At 57.3% G+C, this 21,471-nt stretch overlaps 1 protein-coding gene across 1 annotated transcript in view; it reads left to right on the forward strand.

The window, feature by feature from the left end:
• Positions 1 to 20,440, forward strand: part of CD82 (CD82 molecule) — a 56,030-nt gene extending 35,590 nt beyond the window's left edge. Inside the window, 8 exon segments of the mRNA XM_052652395.1 lie at positions 244 to 316; positions 5,324 to 5,448; positions 5,593 to 5,667; positions 15,352 to 15,406; positions 15,409 to 15,452; positions 18,278 to 18,484; positions 18,798 to 18,881; positions 19,182 to 20,440. Coding sequence (XP_052508355.1) covers positions 244 to 316; positions 5,324 to 5,448; positions 5,593 to 5,667; positions 15,352 to 15,406; positions 15,409 to 15,452; positions 18,278 to 18,484; positions 18,798 to 18,881; positions 19,182 to 19,259 — 741 coding nt within the window. The 3' untranslated portion in view covers positions 19,260 to 20,440.
• Positions 20,441 to 21,471: the final 1,031 nt, after the last annotated feature.

Raw genomic sequence — 21,471 nt, forward strand, 5'->3', positions numbered from 1 at the left:
GAGGGTCCCCCTGGCAGGAGTCGGCACCCTCAGTTTGACCGCACACAGTGTAGGGTAGGGGAGAGCAGAGAGAGTAGGGACTTCCCACTCCTGGCCTGCTCTCTGGATTGCTGGAGTTGGTTGCAGTTGGGGTTCAGGGCCTGAGGCCACCCTGACATCCTGGGCTGGGCAAAGATGGATGTGGCCCCTCCACCCCAGGGCAGCTGGGAGGGGACCCCATTAACTGCCCCTTTCTTCTTCCAGGTCCTGGGCGCGGTGATCCTGGGCTTTGGGATATGGATCCTGGTCGACAAGAACAGTTTCATCTCCATCTTACGTAAGGAGCCCTCTGCTCCCCCTGGCCCAGCTGTCTCTGAACGAGGGGTGAGGCAGCAGGCGGGGCTGCTCCCACAAGTCCTGGACCCTCAAAGCCCGCCCCGCCCTTTTTCAGCTGCCCTCGGGGCCTGCCTTGCCCAGGTCCTGATGCTGACCACTCTGCCCCTGGGCCTCTCCGCAGGGGTTTTCAGAAGGAATTTTCTCTCCCTCTCCAAACAAAGCTGATTTGTCTGGAGAAGGCTGGGGGATGAGAGAGGCTTGTTCTCCATCCTGGCCCCTTCCCTCTGCCCTGACCTTGAGAAAGCCTCTTACCTCCTCCGTGCCTCCACTTGCCTGCTCAGCAACACGTGGGCAGTAGTGCCTCCCCTTCCCAGTTCAGAAGAAAAGCCAGGAGGGGCAGATCGCCAGGCATGCACGAAGCACCTACTATGTGCCTGGCCCCGGCCAGGTGGGCCAGGCAAGTGCAGTGATGAGGAGGCGTCAGGCCAGCGTCTACCGTTCGTGGTCACAGTAAGCCAAGCATGGAGCCAAGCGTTTGGCATAGATAAACTGCCTTAACCTCACAGCAGCCTCAGGCAATAGGAACTTCCTGCCTTTCAAATGAAGACGTGAGCCTCAAAGAAGTAATGTCCCTGGCTCAAGTTCACCCAACCTCGGAGTGACGGGTGTGGGACTCGAACCCCCAGAGCTTTGGTCCAGGTGGTAAGGGAAGCCCCTTGTCTCCCTCTTGAAGCTGGAGGGGAAGAAGCCCAAGGCTGCCCTGCCAGGACGATAGGAGGCCTTTCTGGTCTTCTCGCCGCCTCCTCCAGGAAGCCTGCCAGGCTTGCTGAGCTAGCCTCCAGTGGACGTCCTGAGGTGGGACGGAGGCAGAGAGCGGAGTCCAGCGATGCCACGCCCCTCAGCGAGCCGGTCCTTGGCTCACTTCCCCTCCCAGCAGCTGCCCGAGGCAGCAGGTTTGGACTCAGGCCCATGACAGCTGCTTGATTTGAATGAAACGGAACCAGGCTAGGATGGGTGATGGAGGGGGCCCCGGGGGGCTGTGCCTCCCCTTGGACGTGAAGGGAGGGAAGCAAGGGTGATCCCCCCTCCACCATATCCGCTGCTGTCTGGGACTGTCAGTCCTGACTTCTCCTGGGGGCAGGCCGTGGACTGCTCCCCATCCGGGGGCTAAGGTTTGGGTTTCCTGCCACAGTCGGGTGCCCACACCCCCCACGCCCTCCCTGCAAGGAGGGTGGGACACATTCTCCCCGGCCCTGCTCGCTCGGCCCAGGCTGCCCGCTTCCTGGGCTGTGGTGCACACTCAGTGGGCACTGTGCCTCGGAGCAAAGTCTCTGGGCCCAGCCGGCCCACCGCGTTTCTGCCCTCAGCGCCCCGCCCGCTCGGCGCTCCCAGGGTCCTCACTGTTCAGGGCTGAGAATCTCAAACTGGCCAGGCTTTGGAAGCCCCCTGGATGCACCCGAGTGATTTTGCAGATACCAAGGCCTGACCCCACCCCCAAGGGATCTGACTCCAGGGGTCTGGGTGGAGCTCCGGAGCACTGAGGCTTTTAAAAATCTTCCCGGGGGGTTCCCCACGCAGCCAACGTTCAGAAGCACTAATTTGTTAGCCCAGTCACTATACCCTTGAGTAAACTGAGGCTCAGAGAAAGGGAGGAAAATACTTGCTAAGAATCTCGCAGCAAGTGAGAGTCAGAACCGGGAGCCCAGGGCCTACTGTGTGCGTGAGCCCAGAGCCTGCGTGACACGGCTCTCCCCTTACCATACTGAATCCTCACTGGGAGTCCCTGGGGCTGGGCATTACCAGCCCCATCTTAAAATGGAGGAAATTGAGGGGAAAGGTAGTAACTTGTCCAAGGGCACAGCTAGAGGGTGGGGGAACAGGAATGGAAACCAGAGGGCATGGCTCCTGAACACCCCCCCCGCCCCCTACCACCGGGCCCCACAGAACACCCCGCATTCACACCGTCAGGAGCAGAAGCCAGCATGGCGGGTCAGGACGCAGAGCACCAAGCCCGATGCCAGGGTTCCGGTCCTGGCCCTGCTGTCTACCGGTTGTGCGATCCTGGGCAAGTTACTCCACCCTCTGTGCCTCCTTACCTGTAACATGAAGGTAATAACAGACCACGTCATAAAGTCCATCGTGAGAAATTAGGCAAGTTAATGTCTGAACGAGTTTAGAAGGGTTTCTAGTAAATCGTAAACCCTACATAAATGATTGTTAAATCAGTTTATAATACCATCTGATCCTTAGAACATCTTTAAGAAGCCGGAATTACTAGTTTTATTTCACAGAGAAAAAAACACACTAAAAAACCAGAAGCCCAGAAAATGGCCTGCCCACATCCCACAGGGGTAAGAGCCTATTGGCAGCAGTTCGGGTTAGGTAGCAGCCGACTTTGCGTGGTCCTTGGGTACTTTGGGAGGTTTGGGCTACTTCCTGCCCACTTCACTGGTACCTCTGAGACCCAACAAGGCCAAAGGATGCCAGTCTTGGTGCATAGGACCTGGGCTATATACGTGCCCCCTTCCTACATCAGGTTGCTCAGATCAGGAGCAGCCTGAGGCCCTGGAGGAGGACAGGGACTGACAGAACGTTCTGGGAAACAGAGCCCGCACCTTGGCTGGCCTCCCAGGAGAAGGCCCCGAGTGGCGGTGGTGGTGGCGGGCTCTCAGCCTCCAGCCTTGCCCCTTGGGCCCCGTCTGCAGCCTCCTAGCTGCTCCGGGCCCCGACAGAGGGATCAGGGTGTGGCGCCACCTTCACTGGGCCGTGGCAGAAATTCAGCAGGCTGGTTTGGATAAAGGGCCTTCTTCGGGGCTGGCACACCGTGGATTTCCAGGCAGTGCCAGTTGATGTTGGGAGGAGGAGGATTCACTGGGAGGGCTTGCTGAAACCCAAACCCAGGAAGTTTAAGAAAAAGCAAAATTTGACCGCCTTCCCCTGCTCTTGTTGGTGGGTGAGAGCCTGGGCAGTAAGGGCCTGGAGTAAGAGGGAAGTCTCCTCACTCACCCCCTTCGGGCCTCTGCTCAGCTTCTCCGGGTCTCCTTTAAGGAGCTGGGCGGGGTGGCCACCCTCCCCTGATGCCTGAGAGTGAGGTGGGCTGGCCAGGGCATTTCCTCAGCTCCAGAACCTTCTGTCTGTGCCCAGGAAGTGGGTCTGGATCACCCCCTCCTACCCACCAATGTGCCAGCTTTGTGGTAATTCCTTAAGGGCCCCATGCACCCTCCACGGCTGAGGTGGGGACCTCAGCCCCTCTGAGGGTTGCCCTCTCCACCGGGAGTCGCTGTCAGTCAGCCTGTTGGCAGCCCTCTCCACCGGGAGTTGCGGTCAGTCAGCCCGTTGGCAGCCCTGGCCATGTCTGTCACTGGGAAAGCACAACGAACAGGCGGATTCCGGGTCATCTCTTGCAAAGTCTGCCCAGCCGCGGTGGGCGCAGGAGTCTGCATCCCCAAGGGCAGCCCTCCTGATCCGCTCAGGCTCTCGGGGTCGTTCTGCTGCCGTCTGGAAGCTTTGCCCGTGCCCCCCACGCCCTGAGGGTGCTTCACCAGCTTCCCTGCAGCGCCCGGGGCTATCAGAGGACAGCGCCCGAAGCCCCCTGCCCACGGGAGGCGCGACCCCCCGGGCCCTCCTGGCACGTCACAGCCTCGGGGTTTGGAGTGGGCTCCACACACCCCACACCTGGGAGCTGGAGGAGGATGTGAGCTCTGCGTGATGATCTGTTGGGATTCTTGGGAAATGCTGGTCGAGATTTCTGACCTCCATCCGCCTGGCGGCGGGGGGCTCCATCATTGCTATTAGGCACCGGCCCCCCTTCCCCCACCCCGCGTATCCCCTGTCAGACTCCTCTCTCTCTCACCTTCTTTTCCATCTTGTCTTCCCGTGCCCCAAGCTTCCTCCCGCCTCAGGCGTCTGCCGTGCTCACTTGACCTTGGCCAGCCTCAGCGTCTTCATGGCCTTTCACACCCCTCACCCCACCACACGTCACCTTCGTGGGGTGGGGACCTCAGCAGGTTGACTGACTGCTGCATACCTAGCAGTTGGCATAGTGCCTGGCATGCAGTGGTTCCTGGTAAATCTCTGTGGGCCGAACAAATAAAGGAGAGAAACGCCTACGTCAGTGCGCACGGCCCGTGCAGAAGTGGAAAGAGCCTGGTGTTGGGAGTCTGTTGCTGAGTCGCTCAGTCGTGTCCGACTCTTTGCAACCCCATGGACTGCAGCACACCAGGCTTCCCTCTCCTTCACTCTCTCCTGGAGGTTGCTCAAACTCATGTCCATTGGGTCAGTGATGCCATCCAACCATCTCATCCTCTGTCGTCCTCTTCTCCTTTTGCCTTCAATCTTTCCCAGCATCAGAGTCTTTTCCAGTGAGTCTCTCTTTGCATCAGGTGGACAAAATATTGGGTCTGCCTCTTCGCAAATCCCAGCTCTGGCCCTTGCTGATGTGCCTTTCTGAGCCTCAGTTTCCTCATCTGTGAAATGGGCGTGCTAGTGCCTGCTGGGCAGAGTTCTGGCAGACGTGTGAAGCCCTGAGGCATAGTGAATGGGCAAGATGGGCCATGTTTGTTGTTTATGGACACGGAGGAAGGTGGGCCTCTGTGTCCGTAGCCACAGCGGAACCTGCCAGTCTGTTTCGTTAATTCAGCAAGTGACTCATACAGCACTTTGCTGTGCTGGACGCTGTCCCAGGGGCGGGGTTTCAGCACGGACTGGCCCCTGCCCTCATGCAGCTTACAGGCTCCTGCGAGTTGCCGACGATGAGCAAGAGAAGTCAGTAAAACTAGAGTCTTTTCAGTCCCTTAAGTGCTAAGGAGAAAAAGTAAAGCAGGGAAGGGGCGGGGCACACATCTAGGAGAGGCCACCTCCAAACCGGGGGAGGGAGCAGGTGCCTGGCTGGATGGCTGACCCCAGTATCCCGACCCCACGGCAGGGATGTGGCTGCAGCCCTGCCCCGACTTTGCACTCAGCAAGGGTGAGACAGGCAGGCTGAATCCAATGTCTTCTCCCCTGGCAGAGACCTCCTCCACCTCGTTCAAGGTGGCAGCCTACGTCTTCATCAGCGTGGGGGCCCTCACCATGCTCATGGGCTTCCTGGGCTGCCTGGGTGCCGTCAACGAGGTCCGCTGCCTGCTGGGGATGGTGAGTACAGTCCCCCCCCAGCACTGTCCACCCAGCGCCCCCACCTCATCCTGCCCAGGGGGCCCTGGCCCAGTCTGGGTGGGGGCATCCGTGGTGAGGAGGGCGTGGTGGGGACCCTGCTGACTGTGTGCTCTGCATCCCCAGTACTTTGCCTTCCTCCTGCTGATCCTCATCGCCCAGGTGACTGCAGGGGTCTTCTTCTACTTCAACATGGGCCAGGTGAGCACCCCCCGACCCTGTCCCCACCCCGACCTGGGCTGGACTAGCCATGTAGGTAGGGAGTGGGGGTGGGGGTGGCCTGGGGGTGGGGAACAGACAAGAGGCCTCGTGGTTGTCATGGAGAAACCCAAAGGTGGGGAATTCCCTGGCAGTTTGGTGGTTAGGACTGCATGCTTTCACGGCCAAGGGTGTGGGTTCAATCCCTGGTCGGGGAACTAGGATCCCCCAAGAAAAAAGGAATCTCGCAGGTGCCAGGTCAGCCTCCAGGGCCTCTGGTTCCCTGGGGTCACATGGCAGAATGCTAGAGGTGGCCGGAGGCAATACAGGGGGATGGAGTCGCTGCTGGGCCCAATATTGACTGGACCCCACCACTTCCTAGCTGTGTGGCCACTGGCAAGCTGCTTGCCTCTCTGTTCCTGTTTCACCTTCTGTAACCGGGGGTCATGAATAATTTAACTCTCAGGGTTGCTGCAGTGATTCAGTGAGATTATCTTAGCGAAACACTTAGCATAATTCTCAGCATCTTGTCCGCAGATGAGGCCCAGGGAGCAGACGGTCCATGAAAATGTTATTCCCACGTCAGAGGGAAGACCTTCAGTGTTAAGGAATAGAAAATCAGACATACTGGGGCTTAAACTCTAAGGACGTATGTTGTTGATTTAACCAGAAGTCAGGTTTGGAAGCTCAAGAGGCCCTGGTTCTGGCTGTCTGTTCAGCATCCTCATCCTGACATCTTTCCTCTATCATGCAACTCGCCTCATGGTCACAAGACGGCTGCCACAGCACCAGGCCCAACATCTGTGCTGCTCTGGCCAGGAGAAAGGGAGTGGGGCAGTGCCAGCCACAGCCATCCCTTTTATCTGAAAAGCAAGCCCCCGACCAAGCAAGCAAGTCTGGGGCAGTGCCAGTGACAGCCATCACTTTTATCCAAAAAGCAAGCCCCCGACCAGTCTCCTCCAGACTGAGTTTTAAAGGCACTCCTAGCTTCAAGGGAGGCTGAGAAAGTGAGTATCCAGCTTTCAGCCTCTAAAGACAGAGACGCAAGAGAGAAGGGGGCTGTCTGTTGGCCACTGGGTGTGCCAGTTGATCGTGACTGTCACAGTTAGCATTGTGGAGCACCTGCTCTGTGCACCTGGTATTCTCTAGAAGCTTTACTCACATTATCTCGTCTCATCCTCCCAGCAGCTCTGCTGTGTAAGTCTTATGTTGATGGGCCAGGAAGCAGATGCTCAGAGAGATGATTAACAACGACAGCATCAGTAGCAGTAACGCTAGCCCCTTATCCCTAATCCCTACTGAGCACACACCAGATACTGGGCTCAGTGTCAGCCACTTTCCCTGCCTTCTCTTCCTGAGCCTCACCTCCATTCATGCTCCAGGTGAGGGCTGAGGGCATACAGTGCCAGTAGCCAGGCCAGGTGAGGGCCCAGGTGCCACACGGCTAGTCGGAGTTCACCCTGGGCCCAGCTGAGGCTGGATCCTGCCTTCCCTCCAGGACCACAGTTCCCATCCACCCACAGGGCTGGCAGAGCCAGTGGCCATGTGGACTCCTACATTTTACCACTTTGAAAGTCAAGTTGCCACAGATCCTTCTTGGAAGGAAGTTGAGAAAACATTACAGCAACATCATCAAGTAATACTTCATAGAATCTAGAGCAAGCCTGACACTAAACGCTTTGTATATATTGCGTTTATTTGTTCCTCATAGCAAGCCTTTGAGGTCATGGGTATGAGTACCCTCAGTTTCAGATGTAGAACCCCAGGCACAGAGAGGCTAAGTCACTGGGCCAAAGGCCACACAGCTAGTAAGTGGCAGAGCCAGGGTTTGAACCCAGGCCACCTGGCTTCCTGGTTCACGCTGTGAAATTTTCATTACAGTGGTTCGTACTGTTTCCTAAGAACATTGGAGCTAGCTTCCAACGTAGGCATAGAGCAGCTAAAATCAATATGAGGACTATCAGAAGACACACCGAGAGAGAAGAAAAACATTATTCCTGAGCTGGGGGACAAGAGCTTAGAGCTCTTGTCATGGGAGCTTAGAGCTAACTTGAACACTGAGCTCCCTGGCAGCCAAGGTGAAAGGGAAAATAGCAGTTTAGTAGATGAAAGGAAGTTGGCTTGGTTACCAGACAGAAAGCCGATGTTGAGGGAAGGGAAGCTACCCTCCCAGTGCAAGGGTTGCAGGATTGGGTCTTCATTTCCACTGTGTGGCCCTTGGGGCTTCTCTGGGCCCCCATCAGTGGCACAGTACCAAGAGAGTGGGTGAGAACGGGGCCACAGTGAGTGGTTCCTGTGACTCAGAAGCTAGTCAAACGGCGTTAGGCAGACTGCCTCTTCACCCCCGTGTTGTCCCATCTCACAGTAATAAAGACAGTGTCCATCTGTGAGCACCAGTCACGTCCCAGGGGCTGAGCTGGTCGCTTGACACTCATTTTAGTTTTATTGGCATTTTCAAGTTTAAGAAACTGAGGCCCAGGAAGGCAGTGAATTTTGGCCCTGGTCATATGCAGTTCAGATGCGACAGGGTGGAGATTCCCATCCACTCCAACCCGATGCCTGTGCTTCCCTCTACTTCCACGCTGCCTCCCCTCTAGCTGGCATAATCTGCTTGGCTGCCAACCAGGAGCCATGCCCCAGAGGCGACGCCCAGCCCTGGAGCCAGGCTGGTTTGGAGAATCAGCTCTCCTGACTCTAGTCCAGGCTGTGTGTGTCACGGTACCCTACTGTCCCCTTCTCTGCCTCCCCCAAGCTCCCAGACTCCACACTTCATGCCCCCCAGCCCCCAGCCCCAGCCCACCTCCCCTTGGCCCACTTCCTTCTCTGGAAAGCAGGGGGAAATTTCCTGGCTTCGCTGGGGAAGTTCTGGCGCCACCCGCTCGCCCGAGTTGGAATGAATGATTTATTTTTTCTTTCCCAGCACATTGTAAATCCCAGTGGAAGACTAAACATGCCCTTGGTGGTGTTTATTCCTGCAGATGAGGCCCAGCTGGGGAGGTGGGACCTGGGTGAGCCTGAAGGAAAAAGGCTGTTTTGGAAGGCGACGGGCCCCGTCTCCCCCTTCTCCAGGCCTCCTGAGCAGGTGGGAGGGACTGAGACCCTGGGGCCCCCCTGAAGTGGTCTCCAGTGTCCCTCCTCCCAGCAGCCACTGTTTCCAGGGCGGCAGCAGGGGAGGCTGGGAGCCTTGGGCAAAGCACGGGCCTTCCAAGCTGTGCCGTCTGCTTCTGTCAACGGGGGAGAATACACCTGGCTGGCTTCCCCCCAGCCCCAGGCTTGCTGGGAGCCCAGACTTCAAGGCTTGTAGAAAACACAGATGTATTGGCCCAGGGCCTGGACCCCAGAACCTAGCTGCCCATGCCTGAGCCCCGCTCTGAGACCCTCGGCAAGTTACTCAGCCCCTCTGTGCCTCAGTTTCCTCCTTTGTCAAACGGCAGCAATCCTACAGGTCCATTCTCCCTTAGCCATAATTCCAAAGTCCAAAAAACACTTCAGAAACCCAACATACCACTCACAACTCATTTGGTGGCAAAATCGAACCCGGATGGAAATGAGCTTGTTGATGGCCTGGGCTTACCCCCTTCAGGTGCCCCCTGGGAAGTACAGAATGGGAGAGATTGTGGGGGTGACACGCAGCCCTCCAGCCCTGCCTAAAATCCCACCGTTTCTCAGTGCCGGGGCGCACTGGCCCCGAAGGCCACCTTATAAGTAGCGCACCAAGGGTGGAGGCGTTGACAGGTGGGAAGGGCCTAGTGTCCGCCTGGCCCAGAGCAGAGGCGTGCTGGCATTACTGCAAGAGTTTGCTATTATCGTCACCGTTGCTGACTTCACTAATGCCTCGTACGGGCTCAGTGAATGGGCAGCTGTTCCTATTGTCACCAGTATCAATGCTAATATTAGCAAGGGCTGTGGGAACCGGGGTTTAGGTATGGAGTTAAGATTCCTCTGGCTGTTTCCTTGTCTGATCATTACCCAGCCCCCATTTAGTGGGAAGAACTCAGGTCTGGGTTCTGCCGTTGCCTGCTATGTGGCCTTGGACATGTTACTCAGCCTCCCCGAGCCCCCGGTGACCTCTCAGGCCATTCCCAGCTCTGTCACTCTGGGATGCTGGTTTGTTCTTCCTGGGTGGTGGAGGGTGGGCAGGGGTCAGTGCAGGAGAGGGTGAACTAGTCACCGGTTCCCAGAACGTGCTGGGTGCTGGGCTGGGTGCACTCACACAGGCCGTCCCACTGACCTGCCCGTGTGAGGCCACTGAGGCTCTGAGAGTTTGTATCAGGGGGGCTTCCCTGGGTGGCTCTGATGGTAAAGAATCTGCCTGCAATGCAGGTGACCCGGGTTCAGTCTCTAGGTCGGGAAGGTCCTCTGGGGAAGGGTATGGCAACCCCCGCCGGTATTCCTGCCTGGAGAATTCCACGGACAGGGAAGCCTGGCAGGCGACTGTCCATACGATCGCAAAGAGTCAGACACGACTGAGCGACTAACACTTTCACTTTCAGCTTGAGCAGAAGGCCTGAGGGCTGAGAGCCCGAGGGGAGGGGCTCGCGTGATCTGGGTGGTCGCCGGCGCCGAGGCAGGGGGCTGCTGGTGGTGGCGGGGGCTCAGCTGGACTGCTGTGTGCTCTGCAGAGAGGATGGCCGGCCAGGAAAGCCATTCTTCCCTTTCTCCTCCTTCCCTCTCCCACGCCAGGGGCCCACGGTAGCCAACCAGCCAGCGCCTATAGGAGGGAACACACAGGTGATTAAACGAGTTCCTTGAGGACAGCGTGTTCTGTGAGACAGCTCTCCCTGCCATGGAAACTTCCTGATTCACTAGCTTGGGTTTCCACGGCCACAGGGAGGTGGCTGGAGTCGGGACGGGGGTGGAGGTGGGGGTGGTGGGGACCTTTCTCTTCCCTTTCGGGAAAGGGGAAGAAGGCACCCAGACTGTCCTTCTGGAAAGGGATTGCGGAGACCAGTGGGCAGAGAGTCAAGCACCTGCGTGTCTGGCTCCAGCGCCTGACTCGGGCCCGCCGTCAGGGAGCCTATCGTGGCGGGGGACAGATGTATATGACGCGGCCGCTGCTGAGTTCTTCGGTAGCTGTTTATGTAGATTGCAGCCAGACTTTCAGGAAAGACCTAGGTGGCCACTAAGAGTGAAAATGCTACCCCCTCCACATCTTCCAGGGCAAAGGGTCCTCATTTCTTACCAGGTTTGAGGATGAAGCCTCAAAGCGCTTGGCAACCTCTTCTTTGGGTACACGGGGAGGGGGCGAGAAGGTGTGGGTCCCTCTCATTGCATGGGGACCCCTCATTGTGAGAGGCAGTTTGGCACATAAGAGCATGGAGAGAGGGCTGAACACCATCCCAAAGAGGCTGCAGAGGAGCCTGGAGGTTTACCCTGGGGAGGAGGGGTAAAGGGAGGTGCGGTTGGGTCTCAAACATCTGAATGATGTTTGTCCTGGGAGAGAACGATTCGATTTGTTCTGTGTGGTCCCAGCTGGGACTTGGGAGGCAGAGGGAGGATGGAAACTAATGGATAGACGCCGTTTGGGTGCAACTTAAAATGAACTGATTGTACCAAGAGCCTCCCTGCAATGTGCTATTTTGTATGGCGCTGAGTTCCCCATCACAGGGAGCATTTAAGCAGAGCCTGGAAAAGTACGAAAAGGATTCTTAGTTTTGGGTGATATGCTGTCTTCTGATTGTACCTCTCTCAGAAAAGTCACACCACAAAGCGACGTAGAAGCGTAGCATGGGGTGGGGGTCGGGGGAGAGGTGTCCCAGAGGGCGGCAGGGTCGGGGTCGGGTGGGGATGCTGGGCGGCTTACTGCGACAGGATCTCAGGGTCCTGGAGGTGCATGTAGCTGGTGATGGGTGTACCTCCCCAGCCTGCCAGCTGCCTGGTCTTGTGCAGTTCTTCTCACTGTCTGCGCCTTGGTTTTCTCTTTGGGGAAGCGGGGAGGATGGTATTGGGCAAGAGCAGGACCGGCTTCCTAGGTGTGTACACTGAGCAGCCAGCCACACAGTATCCCACACTTCGAAGCTTTCTGTGCTGGGGCTGGTGTCTTGAAATTCCTAATCATTTTGAAGTAAGGAGCCCTGCATTTTCACTTTACACTGGGCTGTAAATTATGCAGCCATTCCTAGGCAAGCCTCTTTATTACATGTAACAGTAACCCAACTGAAACTGGCCCGCCCTGGCTGCAGGCTCAGCTGGATCCAGGCTTCTGACAGCTGCCACCAGCACTGACTGTCTTCATCCTCAGCCCTGCTCACCTTCGCTGGCTTCCTCCTGGGGGGTTTGGAGTGGCCACTCAGGCCCTCATCTCACCAAATTAGCCGAAAGCAAGGGCCCTCGGGTGTGACCTTGGGTCACTTGCCCATGCCTGAACCACTCACTCACTGTACCAGGGTGTAGAAGGCGCTAAGTGGCAGCCTGGGTTTTTGCTTGCCCCTGGCAGCGAGGGGGCAGGACTCCTCGGCCACATGGAGGGTTTGAGGGGTGCTTACTGCTAAGGAAGAGAGTTGCTGTTTAAAGGAGGGAGAGTGGGCATGGGGCAGGCAGAACCCACAGAGTGGCCCCTGCAGGGGTGAAGTGAGATGGTGAGCTGCTTCTCCCTGCCCCTCCCTGTCTCAGGAACAGCCTGGTTGCCAGGGTAACTTCCCCGGGCTCCCGACACTGCCTCCCGGGCATTGGGGTCCCAAGGCATCAACGCCGAGCTGAATCAGCCCCTGCTGCCGTGGCCCCCCTGGCCCAGTTGTGTCCCTCGGCCCCATTCTGGGCTGGAGGATGGATGTGGTGTTTCCATGGAAACCACCCAGCCTCAGTGGAAACCACCCAGCTTCCATTGCCTTCTCATTTCTGGGGGCTGAAACAGGGAAGTCTGGGCTGTTGTGGCAACCATGCCGGGTATAAATAGAGCCCAGGTCGGTGGGGGGAGGTGCGGTGGGAGGATGTCGGGGGAGACCGCTCTCTCTGCAAATGCCCCTGGGGACCGCCTTCTTTCGGTGCCTCAGGGGTCACCTGCTCACTGCGGAGCAGAGGTGGAGCAGAGAGGGTCGGGGCAGAGAGGCTCAGATTCTGCAGCAGACAGCCCTCACTGTGCGACTTGGGCAAACCACCAAGCGGCTCTGGTTTAAAACTGCTCGTTGCAGTGACCTCAAGGGGTTTCATTCCAAACAAGAGAACTAGGGGAGCTTAAAATGATACCTCAGTTCAGTTCAGTTCACTACTCTTTGCGACCCCATGAACCGCAGCACACCAGGCCTCCCTGTCCATCACTTACTCCCGCAGTTCACCCAAACTCATGTCCATTGAGTCAGTGATGCCATCCAGCCCTCTTATCCTCTGTCGTCCCCTTCTCCTCCTGCCCCCAATCCCTCCCAGCATCAGGGTCTTTTCCAAAGAGTCTACTCTTTGCATGAGGTGGCCAAAGTATTGGAGTTTTAGCTTTAGTATCAGCCCTTCCAATGAAGACCCAGGACTGATCTCCTTTAGGATGGACTGGTTGGATCTCCTTGCAGTCCAAGGGACTCTCAAAAGTCTTCTCCAACACCACAGTTCAAAATGATACCTAGGCAGCTTTTAATTATTTGTTAAGAGAATTTTAAAGTAAGTGGTCCTTGTCAGCACTGGAGAAAAGACTATATTCACATCTGTGAGTTAACCTAATGTCTAACTTTACAGTTTACATTCTACATATGGTACTGTTATAATACATCGTGCATTGCGTTACACAGCCATATGGTCTGTAGATTTTTGTAGACTTCCATAGATTTTGACCAAATTAAACATATTAAAGATTAAGTGCTAAAGAAAAAAAAAGAAAGAAAGAAACTTGTCTGACCTATTGCAAGCGATGGCCATGTGGTTTAAATGCTGATAGAGCTCAACAGATAAAAACCTGGGTTCTGGAATCAGTCAGACATGGGTCCAAACCCCAGGGCTTCACATCTTGGCTGTGAGACCTTGGGCAAGTTAATTAACCTCTTTGGGCCTTGTTTTCTGCCTCTCCATAATACCTAGGCCTTCGATCTGCCTGGAGGGATAGTCAAATAATGCATTAAAAGGCCTTTGCGTGGTGCTGGGAGTAACGAGCTTGATCAAAGTTGGCCGCTACTGTTGTGATTAGTTATTGACAGGCTAGCTTTTGCCAGTTGTAGATGTCTGCCAGTAAAACCAGAGAAATATTTGACTAAGAAATTTATGGTAAGAGAGGGACAGAAAGCGATTCTGGGGCAGGTGAACGGAGGGGGCCGGGCCTGCAGGGCGGTCTGCAGGATGTGGGTTCTTTGAGCGCTGCGTTCATGGGGAGCTGGAGGAAGCCCCCGCTCATGGAGTTCTGAGCCGGCTCACTCTGAAAGCCCCCATCTGGAGGTCCCTGTCCCACCTCCCCGATTCCTCTTCCTCAGGAACTGAGGGGCAGGCATGGGACCGTCCCCTCGGTGTTCCCGCTCCTCTCAGGCCCCTTGCCCTGAGGTTTTGTGGGGACAAGAGGTGACCGTGAGCAGCCTGTTCCAGCTGGGGCGCCCGGGGAGGCCCTTGAGCAAGGTCTGCAGGTGGGGCCGGTTTGGGTCTCACCTCCCGCTGCACAGTGGGCTGGTTCCTGAAAAGCTGCCATAGTGAGATCCTCTGTTCAAACCCCAGAAAGAGGCCTCGGGGGCCGGAGCCTTTTGATCCCGGCACCTCACACCCACCTTCTTTATAAACGAGTGTTTCCTCTGCAGGGTTAGTGAAAAGCAGGTGCTTCCCTCTACTCCCACAGGGACCCTACATTCCAGCCAGCCGAGGCAGATGTGAGCTCTGGGGGGGGCCCTGGAGCCGGGCAGGTGGCAGGGTTCCTCGTGTGTTCATTCTCCATGCTCGCCGCACACTTCCCCTGCCAGGCTGTCTCAGACTCAGTCGCTGCCCCCCACACGGAGCTCCTGTTCTAGTGGGCGAGAGAGACCGTAAATCCTGGAAGCAGATGAGCGTGCTATGACGAGGCTACGGGAAAAACCTGCAGCGGCCTCCCCTTGTAGGATAAGGGGGGCCTGGCAGGGGATAGGGCAGGGCTGAGATTTTCCTGGGTGGTTCAGGAAGGCCGTTCTGAGGAGGAGCCATTTGAGGAGAGCTCGAAAGAGAGTGGGAGAATGGAGCCACATTCATATTTGGGGGAAGAAGATTTTAGGCTGAGGGGACAGCAAGCGCAAAGGCCCCAGGCAGGAGTGCGCCTTGCCCAAAGACCCCGTAACTAAAAAGGAAGGCAGAAAAGCGGGGAAATGAGGTCTGGAAGCAGCAGGGCCAATTCTGTAAAGAATTATCCTTCAATTTAAAAAGTAAATTAATTAAAAACAAAGAAACAAAAAGAGCTGGCCAAAAGGTGTAGGGCCTTGTGGGCTGTTGAGAAGACGGCAGCGTTTCTCCCGAGCTTGGTGAGACGCCCCGCCGCTGGACGTGGACAGATTCTCGTCTACAGGCTCACACACTGTTGAGTGCTGAGGAGACGGTTGGGCGGGGGTGGCTGACTCTGACTGCACTAGGGTTGGGGGGGGCTGGCGCCCAGGGAGGACCAGGAAAGTGGTTGGAATGGGTGACAACATGCTTCTGAGCAGTGAGCGTAGCCCCGGCGTTTTGGGGGCATGGCGGAGAGGCAGCTTAAGCACGTGTGACCAGGGATGGGGTCGCGGGTTTCGAGCATGCTGACCGTGGTCCGTGCTCTCTCCTCTGCAGCTGAAGCAGGAGATGGGCAGCATCGTGACCAAGCTCATTCACAACTACACGGACGGCTCCGGGACGGCCTGCATGAGGCCTGGGACTACGTGCAGGCTCAGGTGAGGGGCCCGCGGACAGGCCTCTGGGTGCCTGTGGGCCTGCGCGCCCGATAGACGAAGCTGGTGGTGTGAGTGTGAGTGTGTCTGCTGGGTCAGGAGCTCCTGAGCAGCCCCTCTTCCTGCCCAACCCTCAGTGACCCCCACAAGTCTTTGCCCAGGGGCCCCAGGCCCAGAGGCTGATCCAGGATTCACAGCGCTCTCCCCACCCCTGGCCAGAGAGGTGGGGGCAGTCCTCCACCCGCTCCTCTCCAGCCAGGCTGGGTGCTCCCCTTGGAGGTTACAAGACCGCGTGTCCAAGCTGAGAGGCTACACAGGCCCACGTGAAGTCCACCTCTGGGGAGATGGCATGGGAACCTTCCAGGGTGAAAGGAATGTTCTATTCAAATTTTGATCCAGGTGGCGGTTATGTCAACATGGGTAGAAAAGTTCATCAAGACACATTTGAAGTGAAGTGTGAAGTGAAGTTGCTCAGTCGTTTCCGACTCTTTGCGATCCCATGAACTATAGCCCACCAGGTTCCTCTGTCCATGGGGATTATCCAGGAAGAACACTGGAGTGGGTTACCATTCCCTTCTCCAGGGGATCTTCCCGACCCAGGGATCGAACCCAGGTCTCCCACATTGCAGGCAGACGCTTTCCCATCTGAGCCACCGGGGAAGCCCAATACACTTTAGCGTATTTCACCTCAATTAAAGTGGAAGACAGAGACGGGCTGACTGACTGACTGGGTTCCCAGCCTGCCTTGATGTCCGTGTTCCTGCCTTGTGGTCAAACCAGTCACCACACACAGCAAACACCCTCGGGGATAAGGCCCCAGACGCCCCCCCTTGGGTGGTCCCAGACGTTGTGCGCTGTTGGCCCGGACCTGCCCTCCCCGGGCCGTAGCCACCCCCTCTGTCACAAGAGGACCTGCTGGCCCTGCCCGCCCGCTGCCTTCAGGGAGGCCTGTGGGTGTGAGGGGCAGGGAAGGGGCAGCACAGGAAAGCCTGACAGCAGGAGTCCCCGGAGACTAGAGGCAGATCTCTGCCCTGGCCACGTGGGCACATCTGTTCTCCGAGCAGTGAAGGAAGGGAGGGAGACATTTCCTGGCCTACATGCGTCACTGAGGTTTGGTGACATGGGGGGCCTGTGTCACCTGCGAGGCTCCAGGCGCACAGGAAGACATTGTCATCCCACCTTTGGTTTGATCCACATTTGCTGAGACCCTTTGCTGAGATCGGGGTTAGGGGGTCCCAGGGTAAACAAGTGTCAGGGGAGGAGGTGGACTGACTGGGGGAACTCCTGCAGCAGGCAGGACCTCTCGGTGACTTGATGTCTATCAGAGCTGCTTGGGATGGTGCTAAGAAAACAGGCAGTGAGTCAGGCTCCCAGGGGCTGAAATACAAAACTCAGCTACTTCCTGGCCAGGCCTTCTCTGACTCAGTCTCCTCATCTCTGAAATGGGACTATTGATCCACGCTCACGTGCAATGAGTTTGTAAAGCCCGAGGCACTTATCATGTGGCCTGTGAGTGGTGATATTTTGTTACGATGCAGGGGCACTGAGACATGGGGGGTGTCCTTGCAGGGGGCCCTGGTGAGCAGGGCTCTGCCTGGTGCAGTTGAACGACCAAGAGAAGCTGCTTCACTTTGCTTGGGTGTGTGAGGGGCTGTGGGTGCCCCTCAGAGGTGCCAGCCTTTCTTGATGGAGAGGAGGCAACCAGCAAGAAAGGAGCAAGGTAGAAGATAAGCCCTCAACTAGAAACTGACCAGAGCGAGTGAACGCCTGCGTGTGCCTGGCACGCCCCCTGCTGGCCACCGGGCTGCTGTGCAGGAACGCGTCACTTCAGATGGGATGGAGGCCAGCGGGGAAGTGACCACGTGCTGGGCATGGTGGCACGCAGCTCACCCGTACTAGCCCTTCAGCCCTAGCAGAGTGGCTGTCATCACCCCATTCTCCAGATGAGGAAACTGGGGCTCAGAGAAGTGCAGCAAGTTGCCTGTGCACAGGGGAGGGCGAACATTGGACAGGCCCACCCCCGACTCTGCTCTGCCTTCAGGGGCATTTTCTGGACACAGGCCTCGCCCCTGAGATCCCGGTCCCGACGGCAATTCAAGCCGCCTGTGATTTGAAGCCTCGTGGGGTCCTCTTCACGAGCTTTCTTCGGGTCAGGATCATCTTGAGTATTTTCTCCTCTAAAAAGGCAGAGGCGCCACGTCTCCCTCCTCACTCTGGCAGCCAGGAAGCTCAGAGCCAAACCTCAGCTCCAGCACGTGCTCAGAGCCTGCAGGTGGAACCGGCCTCTCCTGGGCGACCGCTGCGCCCTCCTGACCTGGGCTGGACACCTTGGCTGCCTCGTCCCATTTCATCCTCGTAACAGATCGAGTTAGGGAGTGAGTGAGCTTCCCCCCTTTTCCAGGTGGGAAAGTTGAGGTCAGTGCTTTGACCAGAGTTGAGTAGCTGGTAGGTGAAAGAACTGGATTGGAGCGCGGTGGCCTGACTCCAGCCCCACACCCCCATCGGACGCCACTGCCCTCCTCATGTCCTGCACGCCCATGTCCTTCCAGCGTGGCCGTCCCTTCTGTTTTTTCTATTTTTGCTGCTTCTGATTTTGTCCCCTGCTGTTTTCAGAGTTTGTGGTGTTTCCTGAGAGCCTCTTTCAACTCCTTCTGGCTCACAAAGCCCAAAGTGAAACCTAAACTCTAATCCTGGGGGTTTGGCTGAGACCGGGGTGGGGGGTGGGAGTCGGGGGGCAGACCTGGATGGGGCAGATGTGAGCTCCTGTCCAGGAAGCCCCCAGCTGAGCAGGCGGTGGGCTCGAGCACCCTGTCCCTTCCCCCCGCTAGGTGAAGTGCTGCGGCTGGGTCAGCTTCCTCAACTGGACGGAAAACACCGAGCTCATGAATCGTGCCAACATCACCTTCCCCTGTTCCTGCAAGAAGAGTGATAAGGATGACACCCTCATGATGCCGCAGAAGGGCTTCTGCGAGGCCCCCTTTGGCAACGGAACCCAGAGCGGCAACAACCCCGAGGACTGGCCGGTGTACCAGGAGGTGCGTGGATGGTTGTCGGGGGGCGGGGGCTGGGCTCGGGGCACAGTGGGTTCAGACCCTCTGGCCCCCAGCCTCACCTGGGCTATTGCTCCGTCGACCTTTCTTCATGGAGCTGTTCCTGCCTTCCTTTGATTCGTCTGTTTGCTCGTTATTTGCACCTTCATCTTTGTGTTCATCAGTGGATCCATTCGAGGACCACCCAGACCCCGCTCCGCTGGACCTCCGGGCTGGGGCGGCCCCGCCCCCGGTGATCCTGCGTGTCAGGGTGATGCGGCCCATCGTGGGGTCACGTGGCTGTGTTCTCTGCTCATAGGGCTGCATGGAGAAGGTGCAGGGCTGGCTGCAGGAGAACCTGGGCGTCATCCTCGGCGTGTGTGTGGGCGTCGCTGTCATCGAGGTCTGGGTCCCCTCCCCTCCAACCACCCTCCCCCTGCTGCCCCCCACCAGATTCAACCTGCTCTGCAGATGTTCGGGGTGGAGGGAGGGGTTAGTTGAGGCCCATCGGCTTCTAGAGGGCCCGTGGCAAGCCTGGCCTGACCCCCGCCCCTCACAGGGCCCTCTGCCACCTGAGCCACAGGTTGGTCCTGAGGCTGTAGCTGAGGATCGGCTTCATCCAGGTCAGGCCCTGTGTGCTGACCTGGACTGCAGGATGCTCCTCTGGGGTCCTGCCTCTGACTGTCACTCTCTCCCTCACCAGCTCCTGGGGATGTTCCTGTCCATGTTCCTATGCCGGCGCGTCCATTCTGAAGACTACAGCAAGGTGCCCAAGTACTGAGGCAGCTGCTGTCCCCACCTCCCTACCTGACCCCCAACCTCAGGGCTCCTAGGGATCTCTCCTAGGCTCCCCCACTCCAGGCCCGCCTCCCACCTCACTGCCAAGACCCCTTGTCCGTCCCGTGCTGGCTGGAAGTGGGGGGTGCTTCCTGGGGACTTGAACCCCTCTCCTTGCCTTTCTGCCGTCAGCCTTAAGCCCCAGCTATTCTGTGGCTCCTCCACGCGCTCCCTGTCTGCCAGGGTTGTCTTAGCAACCCAAAGAAAATGCTCCCTGCACAGGTGGGCTGGGTTTCTACCTGCCTTGGGGGCTGTATATATTGTATGGGAGAAAGTGTGTTAAAAACTGGGTGGGGGGTTGGGAGGGGGGTTGGATAAGGCGCCCTGGGTTCTCACTGCCCACTGCGTGGGTCAGGTTTGTTTCCACTCTGATGCTTCTGTCTTTGGTTTTTCCATTTTCCTTGAGGTAGTGGGAGAGGGTGGGCTTGACCTGACCTAAGAAGCGGCACCCCTTCTTCAGCCTGACCCAGCCCCACCCAGCAGCTCAGGCCAGTCTGGGCCATGCTGTGGGGGCAGGGCCTGAGTGAGCTGGGCTGAAGTAGGGGGTGGCCTGGGCATGAAGGTCTGGACTGGCCCTGGGCCGCTTAGGGAAGCAGGGGGTGAACGCTCCCAGTGTGTCACAGAGCTGGCCCTGCATTCACCAGGACCCTGAGCGGTCCAGGGAAGTGAGGATGCTTTCTCCTGTGCTCTGTTCCCCAGGGAATGGGTGGGTAAGGTTGTGCCTTGAACGCAAGTGGGGAGGGGCCCAGGGCACAGCTCTGTAAAACACACATGACAGATTATTAAAGAGGATTTGTAACAATCCAGCCTGCCGTGGTGGAGATGCTGCTTCCGAGGCCAGGGGGGAAGGACCAAAGGGGCGAGCTGATGTGGACGGGGTAGCCGGGCCTGTGGGAAAGAGTGGTGAGCGCCTCCCTGCTGTCCCCAGGACAGGGGCTCCTTTAGGGGCACCTCTGGCCCCCCGTTCAAGCTGGCACACGAGCGCTGTGATGCCTGGCTCTGATCCATTTGCCTGGCTCCCGGCGTGGCTGGGGTTTGATGTGTGTATTCAAACAGGTGTCAATTGTACCCCTAGGGTACAGGTGCCCCCAGAAAGTAACCCAAAGTGGGCTAACTGCAGAGGTGGGTCAGTGAAGCCACAGAATAAAGTCTGCCTCTTTCTAGAGCATCTTTTTTTTTTTTTTTTTTTTTTACAAAAGAAGGAAATATTTTCATATTGAAGAAATGTGATGGAGTACGATGTGCAGAATTCAGGTTTTGAAAGACGCAAGAAGCATCTTTAAAGGAAGCTCTCAGTTGTACTTACTCAAGTAAGGAAGTTGAACCCCAGCACACACCCACGAAGCTCAGGGGGGCTGTGCAGACGCTCTGCCCTGGCGGCTGCTTTAGCAATATGAGCACGGGGAGTCCCCTGGGTGGGTCTGGAAGTGTGGTGGGTCTGGAAGTGTGGTGGGTCTGGAAGGCTGGGGGAAAGGCCCATCTAGGAGGTCACTCGCTCCACCATCTCCTCTCTGCCTTCTCTGAGGCCCTGGAGGCAGAGGAGGGGGTGGGTGGGGGGACTCACCTCCCTAAAGGGGGGCAGGAAGAGCAGTGGGTAGGGTGTTTCAGCAGGAGCCACCAGGTGGCATTGCTGCCCCATCCCAGGAGCCTGGCGAGACCCAGAGTGGTTCCCGGGCCCGTAGGTCTCTCCCTGGGGTGCAGCTGGCGAAAGTGCAGATTCTAGGGCTCAGCAGATCGGAGGCAGCAGATCTGGGCCGGGGAGAATGAACCAGCATCTTGGACAGCCCTCCAAGGTGATTCCTGAATCAAATTGCTTTCATTTCTCAGGCCCTGACAAGATGTAGCTTAGAGATCTTCCCTCCCCAAAGAGAGCCAGGCTGGAGGGTGGGCCTGGGGCAGACTGTGCTTGTCTATCCAGGAAGGAGGGCGGAGACACACCTTAGGAGCAGTCTAACACTTGATCTGAAGCTAATTAAATTCTTGCCAGAGGCTTTCTGTGGCTAAAACCCTAGGCAAACCCAAGTTGGGGCCTGTCAGGGGTATCAAACACAGCCCTGGGCTGAAGAAACCTTTAACTCCAAGGTGCTGTTTACCATAATCAAGGATTCCCCTGGAGCTCTTAATCAGCTCAGAGGGCTGAGGGCTCCCAGTGAAGC

The sequence above is a fragment of the Budorcas taxicolor genome, chromosome 15 (genome assembly GCF_023091745.1).
Source record: "Budorcas taxicolor isolate Tak-1 chromosome 15, Takin1.1, whole genome shotgun sequence".
In the NCBI taxonomy this organism is placed as follows: Eukaryota; Metazoa; Chordata; class Mammalia; order Artiodactyla; family Bovidae; genus Budorcas; species Budorcas taxicolor.